The sequence below is a fragment of the Piliocolobus tephrosceles genome, chromosome 2 (assembly GCF_002776525.5).
Source record: "Piliocolobus tephrosceles isolate RC106 chromosome 2, ASM277652v3, whole genome shotgun sequence".
NCBI classification, from domain to species: domain Eukaryota; kingdom Metazoa; phylum Chordata; class Mammalia; order Primates; family Cercopithecidae; genus Piliocolobus; species Piliocolobus tephrosceles.
In genome coordinates, this window is record NC_045435.1 from 178,666,211 (window position 1) to 178,684,408 (window position 18,198).

General features: G+C 40.2%; 1 protein-coding gene across 6 annotated transcripts in view; it reads left to right on the plus strand.

The window, feature by feature from the left end:
- The window catches only part of CNOT10 (CCR4-NOT transcription complex subunit 10), a 61,620-nt gene that overhangs the window by 17,916 nt on the left and 25,506 nt on the right, over nucleotides 1–18,198 (plus strand). For 2 of the 6 annotated variants that reach the window (XM_026455680.2, XM_026455679.2), the window contains exons 2-6: nucleotides 1,466–1,558; nucleotides 6,423–6,517; nucleotides 7,376–7,537; nucleotides 11,529–11,679; nucleotides 16,253–16,395. In XM_026455680.2, the coding sequence (XP_026311465.1) occupies nucleotides 1,466–1,558; nucleotides 6,423–6,517; nucleotides 7,376–7,537; nucleotides 11,529–11,679; nucleotides 16,253–16,395 (644 nt within the window). The remainder of the gene's footprint in view (nucleotides 1–1,465; nucleotides 1,559–6,422; nucleotides 6,518–7,375; nucleotides 7,538–11,528; nucleotides 11,680–16,252; nucleotides 16,396–18,198) is intronic. The other 4 variants (XM_026455681.2, XM_026455682.2, XM_026455683.2 and 1 more) reach the window with 4 other exon arrangements.

Sequence of the window (18,198 nt, forward strand, 5' to 3'; positions counted from 1 at the left end):
TTTCACTCTGTCACCCAGGCTGGAGTGCAATGGCATGGTCATGGCTCACGGTAGCCTCAACCTCTGAGGCTTCAGCGATTATCCCACCTTAGCCCCCAAAGTGGCTGGAACTACAGGCACATGCCACTATGCCTGGCTAATTAAAACAATTTTTTTTAATAGAGACAGGGTCTCGTTTTGTTTCCCAGGCTGGTCTCGAACTCCTAGGCTCAAGCAGTCCTCTTGCCTTGGCCTGCCAAAGTGCTGGGATTATAGGTGTGAGCCACTGTGCCCAGCCAAGGGGCATATTTTAGAAGAAGCTTTAGAGATAACTTGATGGCAAACTAAGAATTTTTGGCGTTTGGTTTAAATCTATTATGCTTCTTTATGAGACAAGACACATTTTTTAAAATGTTAGGTTTTCTAAAATCTTTAATAATAAATGAAACATGAAAGGTATTTATATTCGTTGTTAAAATTTTATGGTGACAATATGGTGGATTGAGGATTCTGTTTCAATCTAAACTTATAACTTGCTGTCTGAGGTCCTAAAGTCCTGTGTCCCGTTTTTACACATTTTAAAATAATTGGTCCTTACCTTTTTTGTGCACCTGACAGTTTTGCAAAACACATGTGTTGGGTAAACAGTATGTTCTTGCAGTTAAACTCCTTGTTACTGACTTTCCACAGAAAAAACTGTTTAACATTGTCTTTTGAAACTGGCAAACTTTATTCACTTAACTCTTAGCTTTTCCTCCTCCCTGTTGTATGCTAAAGTGGAAATAAAATACTAATTGACCTGCTAACTTTAATTATCAGAAGTAACACTTTTAATAAGCCCAAATACTAGAATGCCTTTTTTTATAGAGCAGATAAGTTCTCAGATCTTAGATGAGTTTTTTTAAGTACAAGTTATACAGTATTACGTTGTTGTAAGTGGTGACTCTCAAAAGGGTGTGCAGTCTTCTGGGGGTTTCATAGTGATCTGAAGAGCTGTTTCATAGTCAAGTCACATGAAATTGAATTTTATTGTTAATTTTTATGTTTAAAGTACAAACGTAAATAGATTTTTAAAAATACAAGAATTTTTAGTTCTGGTAAAAGGAAAAGGGGGAAGGGAGCTGTATTTATTTAGCATCTCCAATTAAAGACAGGCCAAAGAAAGACTGGACTGAAGATGTGACTGATTCTTTTAATTATGTCATATTGCCTTCTTGGAAAAAGGAAGTTGGCATTCTTCACTGACTGCTGACATGTGCCAGGCTAGGACTTCCCAAAGTTAGTTCTGTTGACAACTGGTTCTTTTATTTTTAGTTTATGAAGATGAGGTCTTACTCTGCTGCCCCGGCTGGAGTGCTATGGCACAATCTCAACTCACTGCACCCTCCACCTCCTGAGTTAAGCAATCCTCTCACCTTCGCCTCCCTAGTAGCTGGGACTACAGATGCATGCCACCATACCCAGCTAATTTTTGTGTTTTTTGTAGAGACGGGGTTTCACCATGCTGACCAGACTGGTCTTGAACTCCTGGGCTCAAGTGATCCACCCACCTTGGCCTCCCAAAATGCTGGAACTACAGGTGTGAGCCACCAAACCTGGCCAACAACTGGTGCTTTGAGATGCTCCTGGTGTCTAGGCAGTAATCACAAAGTGCCCAGATCATAAGTGCACATACAATTTGATGAATAGTTTGCTGTGTATCCTTGTAGACTTTATTCTATACTTATTCAGAGGTACATATTTGTGTATATGTTTTTATAAAACATAGGATTCAGTTGTACAAAGCAGTTTGCAATCTCTTTCTTTTATTTAACAACATGTTGTAGATATTTTTCCACATCAAGTTATGTAGACTTAATAACTGTTAATGTGCCATGGTATAATTTACAATTATTTAATAGATAATGAGGCTGAGTTTCATTTCCTGTTATTAAGCCATTCATATTTACTCTTCTTTCAGCAAGTTTCTAGTGTTTCAGGAACACTATAAAGGACTGTGGCAGGGTTCTTGAGGATAAGGGAGCTTGTTTATCTAGGCAACTGCTGGTGGCCATTATAGAAGGAGTCAACTTCCCAGTATCCTGGAAGGAGGCTTGTGCTGGATGAGGTGCGAAAGTGGAGGCTACTGTGAAAGATGAAACTCTGGGACACCATACTGGGGGAGCATTCTGCCAGCTGTAGCCCCAACTTGAGTCCATGTTGGCAGATCTATTGAAGGAGAGGGAAGAATGGAAAGGAGACAGTAAGCAAAAGAACCCCATGACTGGTGTGATTCTTGACAACTTTCTGGAAAGTTGGTTGTAGGCACTCTCGAGGGGTAAACTTGGGGACAAGATGGTCTACTATTTCTCATGTGGGGATTTGTCTTCCATTGATACCTTAATTGGGGTTTTACCATGTTGTCCAGGCTGGTCTCGAACTCCTACCTCAGGTGATCCGCCCGCCTCAGCATCCCAAAGTGCTGAGATTACAGGCATGAGCCACTGCACCTGGCCTCAGTTTCTTTATAGAAGCGTGTTTGGAGTTACTCAATCTGAGTTGGAAGGGATGCTAAAAACTATATAATACAGACTCGCATTTTAGTAAATAGGGAAGCTGAAATTTGCCCCAGTTCCACTTCTGTAGCATCTGTTTAATTTCAGAAGTGACATTAAAGTTTTAGTCTTAGTTCAATTCTAAAAATTGTCTGTACGTCAGTGTGCAACCTGCCTCCCGCTGTATGTTGAAAAGGATAGAATCTGCACTATCGTGCTACGTATTGGGGGTTTACTCTGCCAGGTATATGCCAATTACTTTACATATATTCTTACTAAAGCCTTACGATAACTTGAAAAAGGGTTTTCTTATCCCCATTTTGCAGATAAGTTCAAGCTTTGGAGGTCTTTGAGTTTCAGTCTGAAGCAACAATTCTGTATGAAAAAAAATTCATGTATAAATAAGAAATTCAAATATTATGAGACTTTGAAATTCTTTTTTTTCTTTTTTTTTTTTTTTTGAGACGGAGTCTTGCTCTGCTGCCCAGGCTGGAGTGCAGTGGCCGGATCTCAGCAAGGTCCGCCTCCTGGGTTCACGCCATTCTCCTGCCTCAGCCTCCCGAGGTAGCTGGGACTACAGGCGCCCGCCTTGTCGTCCGGCTAGTTTTTTTGTATTTTTTAGTAGAGACGGTGTTTCACCGTATTAGCCAGGATGGTCTCGATCTCCTGACCTCGTGATCCGCCCGTCTCGGCCTCCCAAAGTGCTGGGATTACAGGCTTGAGCCACCGCGCCCGGCCTAGACTTTGAAATTCTTTAAAGTCATACACAGTGACGTTGCCATCACCTACCTATGTTTGCGGCCCATGACATCACATTTATGCAGTGGTCACATTTCCTTTTAATGATACTTCTATTAGTGATGCATGGACCTTTTGCTAGTGAGTAGAACCAAGAAACAGAATATTCTTTGGGAGATAATAAAATATAAAAGGCACCTTTTAAAAACAAATGGTAAATTTTTTGCAGAAAAGAAAACTTAACATTAAAAATGACTAGGCCAAGCACAGTGGCTCACACCTGTAATCCTAGCACTTTGGGAGGCTGAGGCCAGCAGTCACCTGGGAGGTCAGGAGTTTGAGAACAGCCTGGCCAACATGGCAAAACCCCGTCTCTACTAAAAATACAAAAATTAGCCAGATGTGGTGGCAGGCGCCTATAGTCCTAGCTACTCGGGAGACTGAGGCAGGAGAATCATTTGAACCCAAGAGGCGGAGGTTGCAGTGAACCAAGATTGTGCCACTGCAGTTCAACCTGGGTGACAGAGCAAGACTCCATCTAAATAAATAAATAAAAAATAAATAAAAATGGCTAATTTTACATTACCTATATAGTATTCTTGCCAGAAATGTTAAACTGCATGTAATATTGAGGAAATAACCAGAAAAATTCAGAATGTAGGGCATTCTGATTCTATTTAATTAATTCTAATTAGCTTAGACTCTTTTGAAAAAAACAAAAAACCAAAAAACAATGACCTAATGATATAGTGTAGCTCTGTGTCCCCACCCAAATCTCATGTTGAATTGTAAATCCCCAATGTTAGGGGAGGGACCTGGTGGGAGGTGACTGGATCATGGGGATGGATTTTTCCCTTGCTGTACTGGTGATAATGAGTGAGTTCTCACTAGATGTCATTATTTAAAAGTGTGTAGCACCCCCCCGCCCTTTGCTCTCTCTTCTGCCAACCATGTGAAGATGTGCTTGCTTCCTCTTTGCCTTCTGCCATGATTGTAAGTTTCCTGAGAACTCCCCATATGTGCTTTCTGTACAGCCTGCAGAACCATGAGTCAATTGAGTCTCTTTTTTTTGAGACGGAGTCGCGCTCGGTCGCCCGGGCTGGAGCGCAGTGGCCGGATCTCAGCTCACTGCAAGCTCCGCCTCCGGGGTTCACGCCATTCTCCTGCCTCAGCCTCGCGAGTAGCTGGGACTGCAGGCGCCCTCCACCTCGCCCGGCTAGTTTTTTGTATTTTTTTAGTAGAGACGGGGTTTCACCGTGTTAGCCAGGATGGTCTCGATCTCCTGACCTCGTGATCCGCCCGTCTCGGCCTCCCAAAGTGCTGGGATTACAGGCTTGAGCCACCGCGCCCGGCCTGAGTCTCTTTTCTTTATAAATTGTCCAGTCTCTGGTAGTTTTGTTGGTTGGTTTGTTTTTGTTTTTGTTTTGAGACAGAGTCTTGCTCTGTTGCCCAGGCTAGAGTGCAGTGGCGCAATCTCAGTTCACTGCAAGCTCTGCCTCCCAGGTTCACGCCATTCTCCTACCTCAGTCTCCCGAGTAGCTGGGACTACAGGCGTCCACCACCATGCCCGGCTAATTTTTTTATTTTTAGTAGAGACGGGGTGGGTTTCACCATGTTAGCCAGGATGGTCTCTATCTCCTCACCTTGTGATCCGTCCGCCTTAGCCTCCCAAAGAGCTGGGATTACAGGTGTGAGCCACTGCACCTGGCCCTTTTTTTTTTTTTTTCCCCCTCAAGACAGAGTCTCACTCTGTTGCCCAGGCTAGAGTGAAGTGGCGTGATCTCAGCTCACTGCAACCTCTGCCTCCCAGGTTCAAGCGATTCTTGTGCCTCAGCCTCCCAAGTAGCTGAGATTATAGGCATGAGCCACCATGCCCAGCCAACAAAGACTCTTGAGAGAACTATAAAAAGTATTGAAGCATTTGTTAGAGTACTTCACACACTTTTGTTAAGTGAGTTAGTAGTTTTAGGTTTGGTTCAGCTGAGATTTTTACCTTTAATTTGGAATTCTATTTTCAAATTAAAACAAAAAGCAAAAAATCTAATATTTAAAATAGTAAATTATAGAGGTAGGAGGTAGTTTTCCCAGCTAAACAGATTATTAACCTTTACTGCGAATTTATATGGACACTTAACATATTAAAGAAACTTTTTAAATGTGTTAATCTTTTAGATTTCTGAGCCTATGAAAATATTCCTTGCCTGGAAATTAGCTGTAAGCCCTTATCAATGTAGTTTTCTAAGTGTTACTACTTTCCAACTAAATTATAAATCTCTTAAAGGCATCGTAGGTGTGTTTATCTTTTTCTGTCTCCAGCACCTGGCATAGTTGCTTGACTGTGTGGGACTGTATGTTGCTGAGTGGCAGATCTAATATTTTTTAAAGATCACAATAGTCTCAGCTTGAATGTCCTCATCAACAGAGCTTGTGGTCTTTATTTAAGTGGGCAGGTTTTTCATTGTGTTTCAACTTGGCCAAAGGAAGCTTTTCAAGTTTTCAGAGGAGTAGCTTCTTACTAGCTTGTAACATTGGTCAGTCATTGTTGAGAGAGCCCTAACTTTGGCAACTTTATTAGGAAGAACACAAGATGAAAACTAGGGACAAATTCACTATACGGTAGTCCCCCACCTTTTCCTCAGGAGATACAGTCAGGGACCTCCGGTGGATACTTGAAATCACAAATAGTACTGAATCTATATACTGTTTTTTTTATACATACATAACTATGATAAAGTTTATAAATGAAGCATAGTAAGAGATAAACAACAACAGTAATAATAACAGTTATCTGAATGTAGTTTCTCTTTCTCAAAATATCTTACTATACCCTAGTCACCTCTCTTCCTATGACCTATTGATCTGATAACCAAGATGGCTAATATGTGTCCAAGTGGGAGGTATCTTATACAACATGGAATGCTGGACAAAGGAATGATTGACTTCCTGGATGGGACAGAGTGGGACACTGCAGGATGGCAAGAGATTTCATCATGTTACTCAGAACATTGCAGTTTAAAACTTAAGAACTGCTTATTTCTGGAATTTTCCATTTGATATTTTCATACCATACTTGACCTTGGGTGACTGAAACTGCAGAAAGTGAAACTGGATAAGAAGGGACCACTGTACAACTTTTATTTCTAAAGAACTGTGAAACTTATATGTTTGCAGATCAGGGAGCAGAGAAACATGAAGGCACAGGTCAGTCCTCTGGGATCACTGATCAAGAAAAGGAGTTATCCACCAATGCTTTCCAAGCTTTCACAGTAAGAAATGGCTTCTCTTAATCTGCTCAAGTTGTAGGGTTCTGTCAAGTATGAATCTTTTCATAGTGAATTTTTAAATTTACAATTTTTACTCTGTAATAATTCAAGAGTTAGAGATAAGTAGGTTTATTTAATTTTAAAAATAAATGTTTTAGAGTTTAAATATGGTGAAAGAAATGAGAGTAATTGGAGCCATTCTCAAGTTTTTGTGTTTTTGTAAACATGTTTTAACTCATATACTGTTGTTTTTAAGTCTTTTAAATTTAGATTTGTAAGTATGTGGATCAGTCTTTTCATTTCACTATGCTGTTCAATTCTTTATTTATTTATTTATGAAAATATCAGATTCAAAAATTATTTTCTTGAAGGTACTTTAAAATGGAACCCCAAAACTTTATTGGCAGAATTTTAGCTTTTCTGACATTAAACAATATGAAAGAAAACCTTATTTGGTTATCAGGTTACGTGCATGTAAGCAGAACTTAACGCTTGGGTATTTGAAATATATTTACTAGAAAATAAAATTTGGAGTGATTATATTACCTTTCTTGACTAGCCTCAGCCATTAATACCCTGCTAGCACTATGTGTACATACCAACATATTTATCATATCAATATATGTGTCTTACATGTGTCAGTGTCAGGGTTTTGAGTCTTAGGAAGTAAATATCCACAGTTTCTTAACTGACATGAATATTGCTTTATCTAGTGACTTTGATTAGTATATGTGGGGAAACTACATCTTTCTTTTTAAGAACTTTTAAGATAAAGATGAATGAAATGTATTTGGAATGATATACTGTTCTTAAAGCTGGTGTGTAATTTTGTGTGTGTGTGTGTGGTTTTTTTTTTTTTAGTCTGGAAATTATGATGCCTGTCTACAACACCTTGCCTGTCTACAAGATATAAACAAAGATGATTATAAAATAATTTTGAATACAGCAGTAGCTGAGTTTTTTAAAAGTAACCAAACAACAACAGATAATTTGAGACAAACACTTAACCAGCTGAAGAATCAGGTGATACACAAATGAATTTAACTATAAAAAGTATTGTTCTGTTCTTTAATTTATCAGATACAAATAGTTAAGGAAAATAAATGTGATTTGTCTGGCATTTCTTGTCTGAAGCATTTGTTAGCATTAATTTTGTTTCCGTAAAATTATTATTCCAGGAGATAAAAGGTATGTTGTGTGATTTTTTTTAACTGGGGTTTTAATTAACTTGAACAGAATAGACTAATATACCAAATTCGAATGAGCTTTGAAATTTTGAGAAAGAAAGAACTATATGAAGGAGCTTAGTTATGGAGATATATCTTGTTTATGATTACAAAAATATGATTAATCCTAATGTCAAGTTGTTTTAGCATTTGGATCAGGAGATGATTAATTAAATAGAAGATATTCTGCTTTATGTCTGGTTTGGGGCTTGAATTGCGGATTGATCTGGTTATAACGCAATGTTTCTTGAATCCTAGGGCTAGACTTTTGGTGTTCAAGAGGGCTGATAACAGTGATGATGCTGATAGGTTCAGCTAGCATATGTTAAGTGTTCACTGTGTGACAAGGCACTGCCAAGAACCTTGGATGCAACTTCTCATTTGTTCTTCTCAGTAGCCCTGTGAAATAACTATATAATTTTTCTTATTTTAAAAATGGGAAGGCCAAGGCACAGATAGCTGTATAAATTGTCCAAAGACACAAAGTTTTTGAGTAGTAAGAGCTACATGAACTCAGTTGTGTTTAACTCTAGAGCCTGTAATTTTAGTTACTGTTTCATGCTGTTAGGGAGTCATGAGATCTTCCCTGTAATCGTGAGTACCACGATACTGTATCATATCACCCTGAAGTGTGACACAGGTAGAAGCAAGTGGTTCCTTCAGGCTCTCTATAATCCTTTATAGGCATAAAGTAATTTTTAAACCCCATTAAAATTCAAAAATGAGGCCAGGCGCGGTGGCTCACACCTGTGATCCCAGCACTTTGGGAGGCCGAGGCGGGTGGATCACGAGGTAAGGAGATCGAGACCATCCTGGCTAACACGGTGAAACCCCATCTCTACTAAAAATACAAAAAATTAGCCGAGCGTGGTGGTGGGCGCCTGTAGTCCCAGTTACTCGGGAGGCTGAGGCAGGAGAATGGCGTGAACCCGAGAGGCACAGCTTGCAGTGAGCCAAGAGTGTGCCACTGCACTCCAGCCTGGGTGACATAGTGAGACTCCGTCTCTAAAAAAAAAAATAAATTCAAAAATGAGAATAACAGCTACCATTTATTGAATGCATACTTGGTGCCAAATTCTGTATTAAGTGCTTTTTATGCCTTATCTCATATAATCCTCACATTCAACTCTTGAGGCAGTAGGTGCTTATTATCTCAGTTTTAAAACCAGGGTTTAGGAAGTCTAATTTAAATTTATACAGCTAGGAAGGGGAAGACCAGATTTAAACCAGGCCTTCTGACTCTTGCGCCTGTTCTCCTACCTGTCTCAGTCTTCATAAATTCGTATGTCCTCACATTTCCTCATTACTCCAGTATTATTACTGATGACTTTATCTGGTGTTCCGGAATCAAAGGAAAAATGGTGCTTACTGGTAATCTAGAACATGCACCCTATGACCCCATAGACAGTTTCTTCCAGGACAGATTTGTTTGGTTTTTGAGAACAAGTTCAGCTTTTAAACTTTTTTTGAATAAGCAATTCCTGCAAACTTCCAGTTAGGCCAAAAAAACTTTGTGAAGTTCTTTCACTAGCTTTTATTGTTTGTAAGGTTTGTTAGGGCCTTCCAACTCTTGAGTTTCCTAGAAGTGTTTGTACTTGTGGTTACTGGCTTCTTTAAATCATACTTCTGTTCGCAGTCACATGTCTTGGGCACAGTGACATCCTTTTTCAACCTATTCCATTTTAATTAACAAACGTCTGATTTCACTTACTGAGTAGTTTTTCTTTTGGCTGGAGCAATTACTAGACTATTTTGGTGAGCCATAGAATATGTGGCAAAGTTATTCATGTGATAATTATTCAACCATTGCTGAATCCAAAACATCATAGTTTATCTAAAAGCTTTTCTGGCTAAACTCTTAACTCATTCTCTCTCCATTACCTAACTACAGAAAGAGTTGCCTTTGGAAATTGAGTTTTCACTGTTTGAAGATACTGTTTTTAATCTCTTTCAGATAGTGACTTGATAAGTGAAGATTATAAAGAGTTCCCAAACTCATTGAGATGCACATGTTGGTCAGATAAGACTACTTGCTAACATTTGAATCATGTCAAGCTTAACCACATGGGTGATTGATGTCTGTTGAAGTCCAGTTACAAAATTTACAAATCATTGTGTGTTGTGAACCTTCAGGTTCCTTGCCATTAGTCAAACCAAGGCTGTTAAATCCATGTACTGTATATCAGAGTTCTAAGGAAGTGTTGGTCTTAGAATTAATTACTGAATATTGAACAATAATTTATTGCAATCTTCATAATGGCAAAGGTTAGTTTTAATACAGGTAGACTTCCAATTTCATGTGTTATATGGAATTGTGCAATGGTTGTAAAGCTTGATTAAAATTTAAAAACCTGTTGCTACAGCTTACAGAAGGGGGTATACAGTTTCAGAATGCAAAGTGTCATGCTTTTTGTTTTTTCTTTTGGTGTCAGTTACAGATGTTAGCCTTTAGTGAAGCCCATAAAAGCCTTTTCTAACCGTCATGTGTGCAACAATGTATTTTTGTTATTGAGTACTTTAAAAAATCTATTGTTTTTTATGGGAACAAAACCTGAAAATATACTTTCTAGCCCTATGGTCTTGGGTAAGATAATTAAGTTTTCTGTGCTGGTTTCCTTATGTATAAAGTGGAAATGAAATTATTTATGTCCTCGGCCAGGTGCGGTGGCTCATGCCTGTAATCCAAGCACTTTGGGAGACCGAGGTGGGCAGATCGCCTGAGGTCAGGAGTTCAAGACTAGCCTGGCCAATATGGTGAAACCCCATCTCTACTAAAAATACAAAATTAGCCAGGAGTTGTGGCGCATGCCTATAGTCCTAGCTACTCAGGAGGCTAAGGCAGGAGAATCACTTGAATCCTGTAGGTAGAGGTTGCGCTGAGCTGAGTTTGTGCTACTGCACTCCAGCCTGGGTGACTCCATCTCAAAAAAAAAAATTATCTATGACCTTGTGGTGTGGTGAGGATTAACCTGTAAAAATTTTAACATAGCTAGTCTGGCACATGGTAAATAGTTAACTATTTTTGTTTCGTTTTGTTTGATACAGAGTTTCACTATATTGCCCAGGCTGGAGTGCAGTGATGTGATCTTGGCTCACTGCAGCTTCTGCCTTTTGGATTCAAGCAAGTCTCCTCCCTCAGCCTCCTGAGTATCTGGGACTACAGGCGCATGCCACCACACCCAGCTTTTTTTTTTTTTTTGTATTTTTAGTTGAGATGGGGTTCACCATGTTGGCTAAGCTGGTCTTGAACTTCTGACCTCAAGTGTTCTGCTTGCCTCGGCCTCCCAAAGTGCTGGGATTACAGGCATGAGCTGCCATGCCTGGCCAGCTGTTATTAACATTTAAATTTTACCTAAGTTTTTACAAAATGAAATCAAACTATGAATATTACGTGACATTTTTATGGGAAAGATCATTTTGAGTTTGTTGCGTGCCTGGTGTAGCCTCTTGTAGGTCGTGAGACTAGGAGGTGGGAAGTCTGCACAGAAGCAATTGAAACAGGGAAGATAACTTCACAGTGACAAGGAAGATAATTGTCTAACTATGCGCTGGGTACTTAATAAAGTCTCATCAAAACATTTAAAAATTTTATTATGTGTGGCATAGAAGAATGAAAATAATTTTTAGTATGTGAGAGTAATTAAAATTTAAAGATACTGTTGAAAGTATGGAAAAATTCAGAATAAGAATGTTGGCCTGTGTTCCTTTTTATTCATGTGAATGATTTCACTTTTGCTTTTTATTTCCTTAATATTGTTAAAATATAATCTCTGTTGATTGCTTTATAGGTCCACTCAGCTGTTGAAGAAATGGATGGATTAGATGATGTTGAAAACAGCATGTTGTACTATAATCAAGCAGTCATTCTTTATCATCTGCGGCAGTATACTGAAGCCATATCAGTTGGTGAAAAACTTTATCAGTTCATAGAGCCTTTTGGTATGTTATCTGTCAAGTCAAAAATTTCCCTATCTTCCCTATACTTGCAAAGTTCTCTGATACTTTTACCTAGATAACCTAAATCTGAGAAGTCCATGTCAGAATTCAAAGAAAAAAAGAAAAGCCGTATCAGCTTTGCTTAATGGTTAGAAAAGATAAAAATATAATCCAGGTTTTCTTTGAGTGTCCCTTCCCAAATTTTGAAGATAACTGTTAAAAATGCTGTTGGAAGGTCAGGCGCAGTGGCTCAAGCCTGTAATCCCAGCACTTTGGGAGGCCGAGACGGGCGGATCACAAGGTCAGGAGATCGAGACCATCCTGGCTAACACGGTGAAACCCCGTCTCTACTAAAAATACAAAAAACTAGCCGGGTGAGATGGCGGGCGCCTGTAGTCCCAGCTACTCGGGAGGCTGAGGCAGGAGAATAGCGTGAACCCGGGAGACGGAGCTTGCAGTGAGCTGAGATCCGGCCACTGCACTCCAGCCTAGGCGACAGAGCGAGACTCCGTCTCAAAAAAAAAAAAATGCTGTTGGAAAGTGTTGAAAACACTTAGTGATGTTTGTGGGGGTTTTGCTGTTTAAACGCTTTTTTATTATACCTGATCCTTTCTTACTTTAATACGTTAAGGAAGTAGCATTTTGGAATGTTAGGGGACAGTGAGGTATTTCATTTTTGCCTGTTGCCTAACTGAAATTTCTGGCAGTAGTTATGGAGTAGGAAGTATAGAACAGTGTTAGTTTTTTTGCTATCTTAATTCGCTTACTAACCTCAAGTAGGAGTAGCAAGAAAAGTAAGGGCAAAGGAAAAAAGAAGAGCAAAGGAGAAAGCTGGACCCAGGAAATGGTTGTTAGAGAGGGCTGTTGGTTTCTAGCCCACAAGCAGTCAAATTCCATTTGTGAGTTACGTTTTTTTTTCTTTCCATGATTGCTTTCTTTTACATCCAAAACACAAATGAGAATTCCTAATTTATCAGGAACGCCTGATTGCTGATGTGGTTACCACAGGACAAGTGGTGGGATGTGATAGCACTCTGTGGTGCTTTGGGAAGAGGTAGAGAGTCCCCTTTTGCTGACAGTGGTTGAACAACTGATTACTATGGCTCCAAAGAGCCATTTTGAGGTGCTTCTCTTCTTTCCCTCAATCCTGAGAGTTTGGTAGCTGGACAGACTGGGCAGGAGAGACAGCAGTGGTAAGGGATTATGTAATTAGTGACCAGGTCCTTCTGTATAGCTAGAAATCAGAGTTACACTTTTAGGACTGTACACATTTTTCTATAAAGTTATTGTTATTGATGCTTCTTAGAATTTCCGGAATTCAGCCAGGTGCGGTAATCCCAGCACTTCGGGAGGCCAAGGCGGGTGGATCATCTGAGTTCGAGACCAGCCTGACCAACATGGGGAAACCCCATCTCTACTAAAAATACAAAATTAGCCGGGCGTGGTGGTGCGTGCCTGTAATCCCAGCTACTCGGGAAGGCTGAGGCAGGAGGATCACTTGAACCCGGGAGGCGGAGGTTGCAGTGAGCTGAGATCGCACCACTGCACTCCAGCCTGGACAACCAGAGCGAAGCTTGTTCTCAAAAAAAAAAAAAAAAAAAGAATTTCTGGAATTCATGAAATCCTATTAATCTGCACTGTGGCTGAACAGAATATATTAATAGTAATCGACTCGTCAGTATTCACATCCATTTTTCTTTGAAAATATTATGACTCTTTTTTTTTTACCTTTTACTGCTTGGATTTTTTTTTTTTTTTTTTTTTTTTTTTTGTGAGACGGAGTCCGGCTCTGTCGCCCGGGCTGGAGTGCAGTGGCCGGATCTCAGCTCACTGCAAGCTCAGCCTCCCGGGTTTACGCCATTCTCTGGCCTCAGCCTCCCGAGTAGCTGGGACTACAGGCGCCCACCACCTCGCCCGGCTAGTTTTTTTGTATTTTTTAGTAGAAACGGGGTTTCACCGTGTTAGCCAGGATGGTCTCGATCTCCTGACCTTGTGATCCGCCCGTCTCGGCCTCCCAAAGTGCTGGGATTACAGGCTTGAGCCACCACGCCCGGCCGTGGATTTTTTTAAAGACTATTTTCTAGAGAAGGTTTAGATTTACAGCAAAACCAAGAGGAAAGTACAGAGATTTCCCGTGTGTCCTCTGCCCCAACACATCCATAGCCTCTCTCATTACCATTATCCCCCAACAGTATGGCGCATTTGTTATAACTAATAAACCTACATCATAGTCATGCAAAGTTCATAATTTACGTTAGGGTTCACTCTTGGTGGTGTATGTTTTGTGTGTCTGGACAAATGTATTCATTATAGTATCACACAGAGTATTTTTCACTGCCTTAAGAATTCTGTGTTGTGCCTGTTAATTCCCTTTCTACCTATAACCACTGATCCTTTTACTCTCTCTATAGTTTTGCCTTTTCTACAGTGTCAAACTTGGAATCATAACTACTCAGCTTCTTTTTTTTTTTTTTTTTTTGAGATGGGGTCTCTTTCTGTTGCCCAGGCTAGAGTGCAATGGTGTGATCTCCACTCACTGCAACTTCCACCTCTCAGGCCCAAGTGATCCTCCCACCCCAGCCTCTTGAGTAGCTGGGATTACAGTGAACGCGCCACCACACGCAGCAAATTTTTTTTTTTTTTTTTGGGACGGAGTGTCACTCTGTCGCCCCGGCTGGAGTGCAGTGGCCGGATCTCAGCTCACTGCAAGCTCCGCCTCCCGGGTTTATGCCATTCTCCTGCCTCAGCCTCCCGAGTAGCTGGGACTACAGGCGCCCACCACCACGCCCGGCTAGTTTTTTGTATTTTTTTAAGTAGAGACAGGGTTTCACTGGGTTAGTTAGGATGGTCTCGATCTCCTGACCTCGTGATCCGCCCGTCTCGGCCTCCCAAAGTGCTGGGATTATAGGCTTGAGCCACCGCGCCCGGCCACACCCAGCAAATTTTTGTGTTTTTTTGCAGAGACTGAGTTTCACCATGTTGCCTAGGCTGGTCTGGAACTCCTGGGCTCAAGCAATCCACCCACCTTGGCCTCCCAATGTGCTGGGATTGCAGGTGTGAACCACCATGCCTGGCCAGTACTCAGATTCTTCATACAACATATACTAATTGAGGACATGGGCCAATACTGAGGACCAGACACTGTTCTGGGTCTGGAGATAATGCAGTGAATGAAATACAGAAACTTTACCCCCGTTAAGCTTCTATTCTAATGGGAGAGAAGGCAACATAATAAAAAAACAGCCATCCCTTGGTATTCAAGAGAAATTGGTTCTAGGACACCCTTCCTCAGATACCAAAATCTGCTGATACTTAAATCCCTTATATAAAACGGTGTAGTATTTACATATAGTCTGTGTACATCCTCCTATACATTTTAAATAATCTCTAGATTACTTATACTATCCAATACACTGTAAATGCTATGAAAATGTTTTTATACCATATGGTTTAGGGAACAATGACGGGAAACATGTCTGTACATGTTCATTGCAGATGCAACAACTCTTTTTTTTTCTTTTAATATTTTCAATCTGAGGTTGGTTGATTCTGTGGGTGCAGAACCCACAGATACAGGGGGCTGGCTGTATATTGAATGTTGTGAAGTAAAGCTAAAATTGAATGAGAATATAGAGATTGAGTAGGGATCTTTTAAGTAAGGTAATCAAGCAAGGCCTGGGAATGAGATGATATTTGAAACGAGACCTGAATAAAGAAAGGACGTTAGCCTTGCTGCTGTTTAGAGGGAAAGCATTCCCACTGGAGGTAATGGGATATGGAGAAGACCTGAAGTGAGAGGCTGTGTTTGGTGAGAGCAATAGCAGCAAGGTCATCGTAACTGGAGCTAGGTGGGGAGGATAATAGGAAATAAAATCAGAAGTAGCCACAGGCTCAAAAAGTTTTGGATTTTGAGGCTGGACACAGTGGCTCACACCTATAATCCCAGTACTTTGTGAGGCCAAGGTGGGTGGATCACTTGAGCTCAGGAGCTTGAGACCAGCCTGGGCAACATAGTGAAATCCTGTCTCTATGAAAAAATTAACCAGATATGCTGGCACATGTTTGTGGTCCCAGCTGCTCGGGAGGCTAAGGTGAAAGGATCTCTTGAGCCTCGTAGGCAGAGATTGCAGTAAGCCAAGATTGCAACACTGCACTCCAGCCTGGGTGACAGAGTGAGATACCATCTCAAAAACAAAAAAAAAGTTTTGGATTTTGGAGGATTACAGATTTCAGATTTCAACATTTCAGGTTAAGAATGCTTAACCTCTGTTGGAATTCAGGTTTCTTTCCGCCTAAAGTAATTTCCTCATTACATGTGCTAGTGTTTAGTAGATATTTTCCCAAGGAAGACTTAATCACTGGAATTTCTGAAATGAGAGACCTTGCAGTGCCTAATAAAATGACACTGTTGACATTGCAAGTTGCTCTCATTCATGGCTCTAGGTGATATGCATTCATTTGAGTAAAGATTTATGCTTTGCTCTTTAAAGCTTTGTATCCTTGTCTAGAGGGTGGTCTGAGATGTGTGCTTTACTTTAGATTGTGACTATTCTTTTCCTGTGTTTTTTTCTCCCAGAAGAAAAATTTGCCCAAGCAGTGTGTTTTTTGCTTGTAGACCTGTATATATTAACCTACCAAGCTGAGAAAGCTTTGCATCTTCTTGCTGTCCTAGAAAAAATGATTTCACAGGGTAACAATAACAAAAATGGAAAGAATGAGGTGAGTGTTTAAAGGTAATCAGACTAAAATCTAAAATATGATTAATTCTCTCTGCTTGTTGGTTTACTGGATTAAAAAGGAGAAAACAAAATATGATTAATATTTGTGGTTATGAACTATTAACAGCTTTAAGATACAATTTGCATATTATAAGCTTTACCATTTTAAAGTGTAGAGTTTAGTAGTTTTGAGTGTACTCGCATTTGTACAGCCATTACTACTATCTAATTTCAAAATATTTTTATCACCCCAAAAAGAAACCCTGTACCATTTGCAGTCACTCCCCATTTCCCCCTTTCCTGAGCCCTAAGCAGCCATTAATCTACTTACTGTCTCTGGATTTACCATCTGGACATTATATATGAATGGAATCATAATATGCAGCCATTTGTGACTGGCTTTTTTTACTTAGTATAATGCTTTCAAGCTTCATCCATATTGTAGCATATATATATATATTTTTTTTTCATGTGCTTCATGCCTTTTGTGGCTGAATAATATTCCATTCATTATATGAATATGCCACATTTTAAAAATTTCTTTATAAGTTGGTGGACATTTGGGTTCTTTTCTACTTTTTGGTTATTATATATAGTGCTTCTATGAACATTCATGTAAAAATTTTGTAGGGATATATGTTTTCAGTTATCTTGGATATAATATTTAGGAGTAGAATCACTGGGTTATATGGTATCTTAACTCTATATTTAACCCTATGCAAGACTGTTACAAAGTGATTGCACTGTTTTAAATTCCCACCAGCCACTTGTGAGTTTGTAATTTCTCCACATTGTTACCAACACTTGTTATTGTCTATCTTAATAAAAAAAAAAAATGTAGCTATCTTAGAGGGTGTGAAGTGGTATCTTGTTATAGTTTTGATTTATATTTTCCTGATGACTAAGAATGTACCTTGAGGCTGGGCGGGGTGGCTCACGCCTGTAATCCCAGCACTTTGGGAGGCCGAGGTGGGCAGATCACAAGGTCAGGAGATCGAGACCATGGTGAAACCCCATCTCTACTAAAAATACAAAAAATTAGCCAGGCGCTGTGGCAGGCGCCTGTAGTCCCAGCTAGTCAGGAGGCTGAGGCAGGAGAGTGGCGTGAACCTGGGAGGCAGAGCTTGCAGTGAGCTGAGATCGCGCCACTGCACTCCAGCCTGGGCCACAAAGCAAGACTCCATCTCAAAAAAAAAAAAGAATGTACCTTGAGTATCTTTTCATATATCAGCTTTTATTTTTATAGAATTGAAAGATTGGAATTAAGACAATAGAATCCATAACCTGGATAAACACTATTGCTTTCATTAGGGAAAATTTCATCATTCAAGTTCTTCAAAAAAAACATACATGGCTAGGCATGGTAGCTCACACCTGTAATCTCAGCACTTTAAGAACCCAAGGTGGGTGGATCATCTCAGGTCAGGAGTTTGAGACCAGCCTGGCCAACGTGGTGAAACCCTGTCTCCGCTAAAAATACAAAAAGTAGCTGGGCATGGTGGTGCACATCTGTAATTCCAACTACTCAGGAGGCTAAGGCATGAGAATCACTTGAAACTGGGAGGCGGAGATTGCAGTGAGCCAAGATTACGCCACTGCACTCCAGCCCCCATGGGAGACAGAGCAAGACTGTAACTCAAACTCAAAAAAAAAAAGAAAAAGAAAATTATACATTTATGATGTTTAAGCTTCCCCATGTTCTGGTGAGAGACGTGGTGCCCAGTATGAGTACATCCTGAGTCTCATGTTTCCATGTTCTGGTGAGACGTGGTGCCTGGTATGAGTACATCCTGAGTCTCATGTT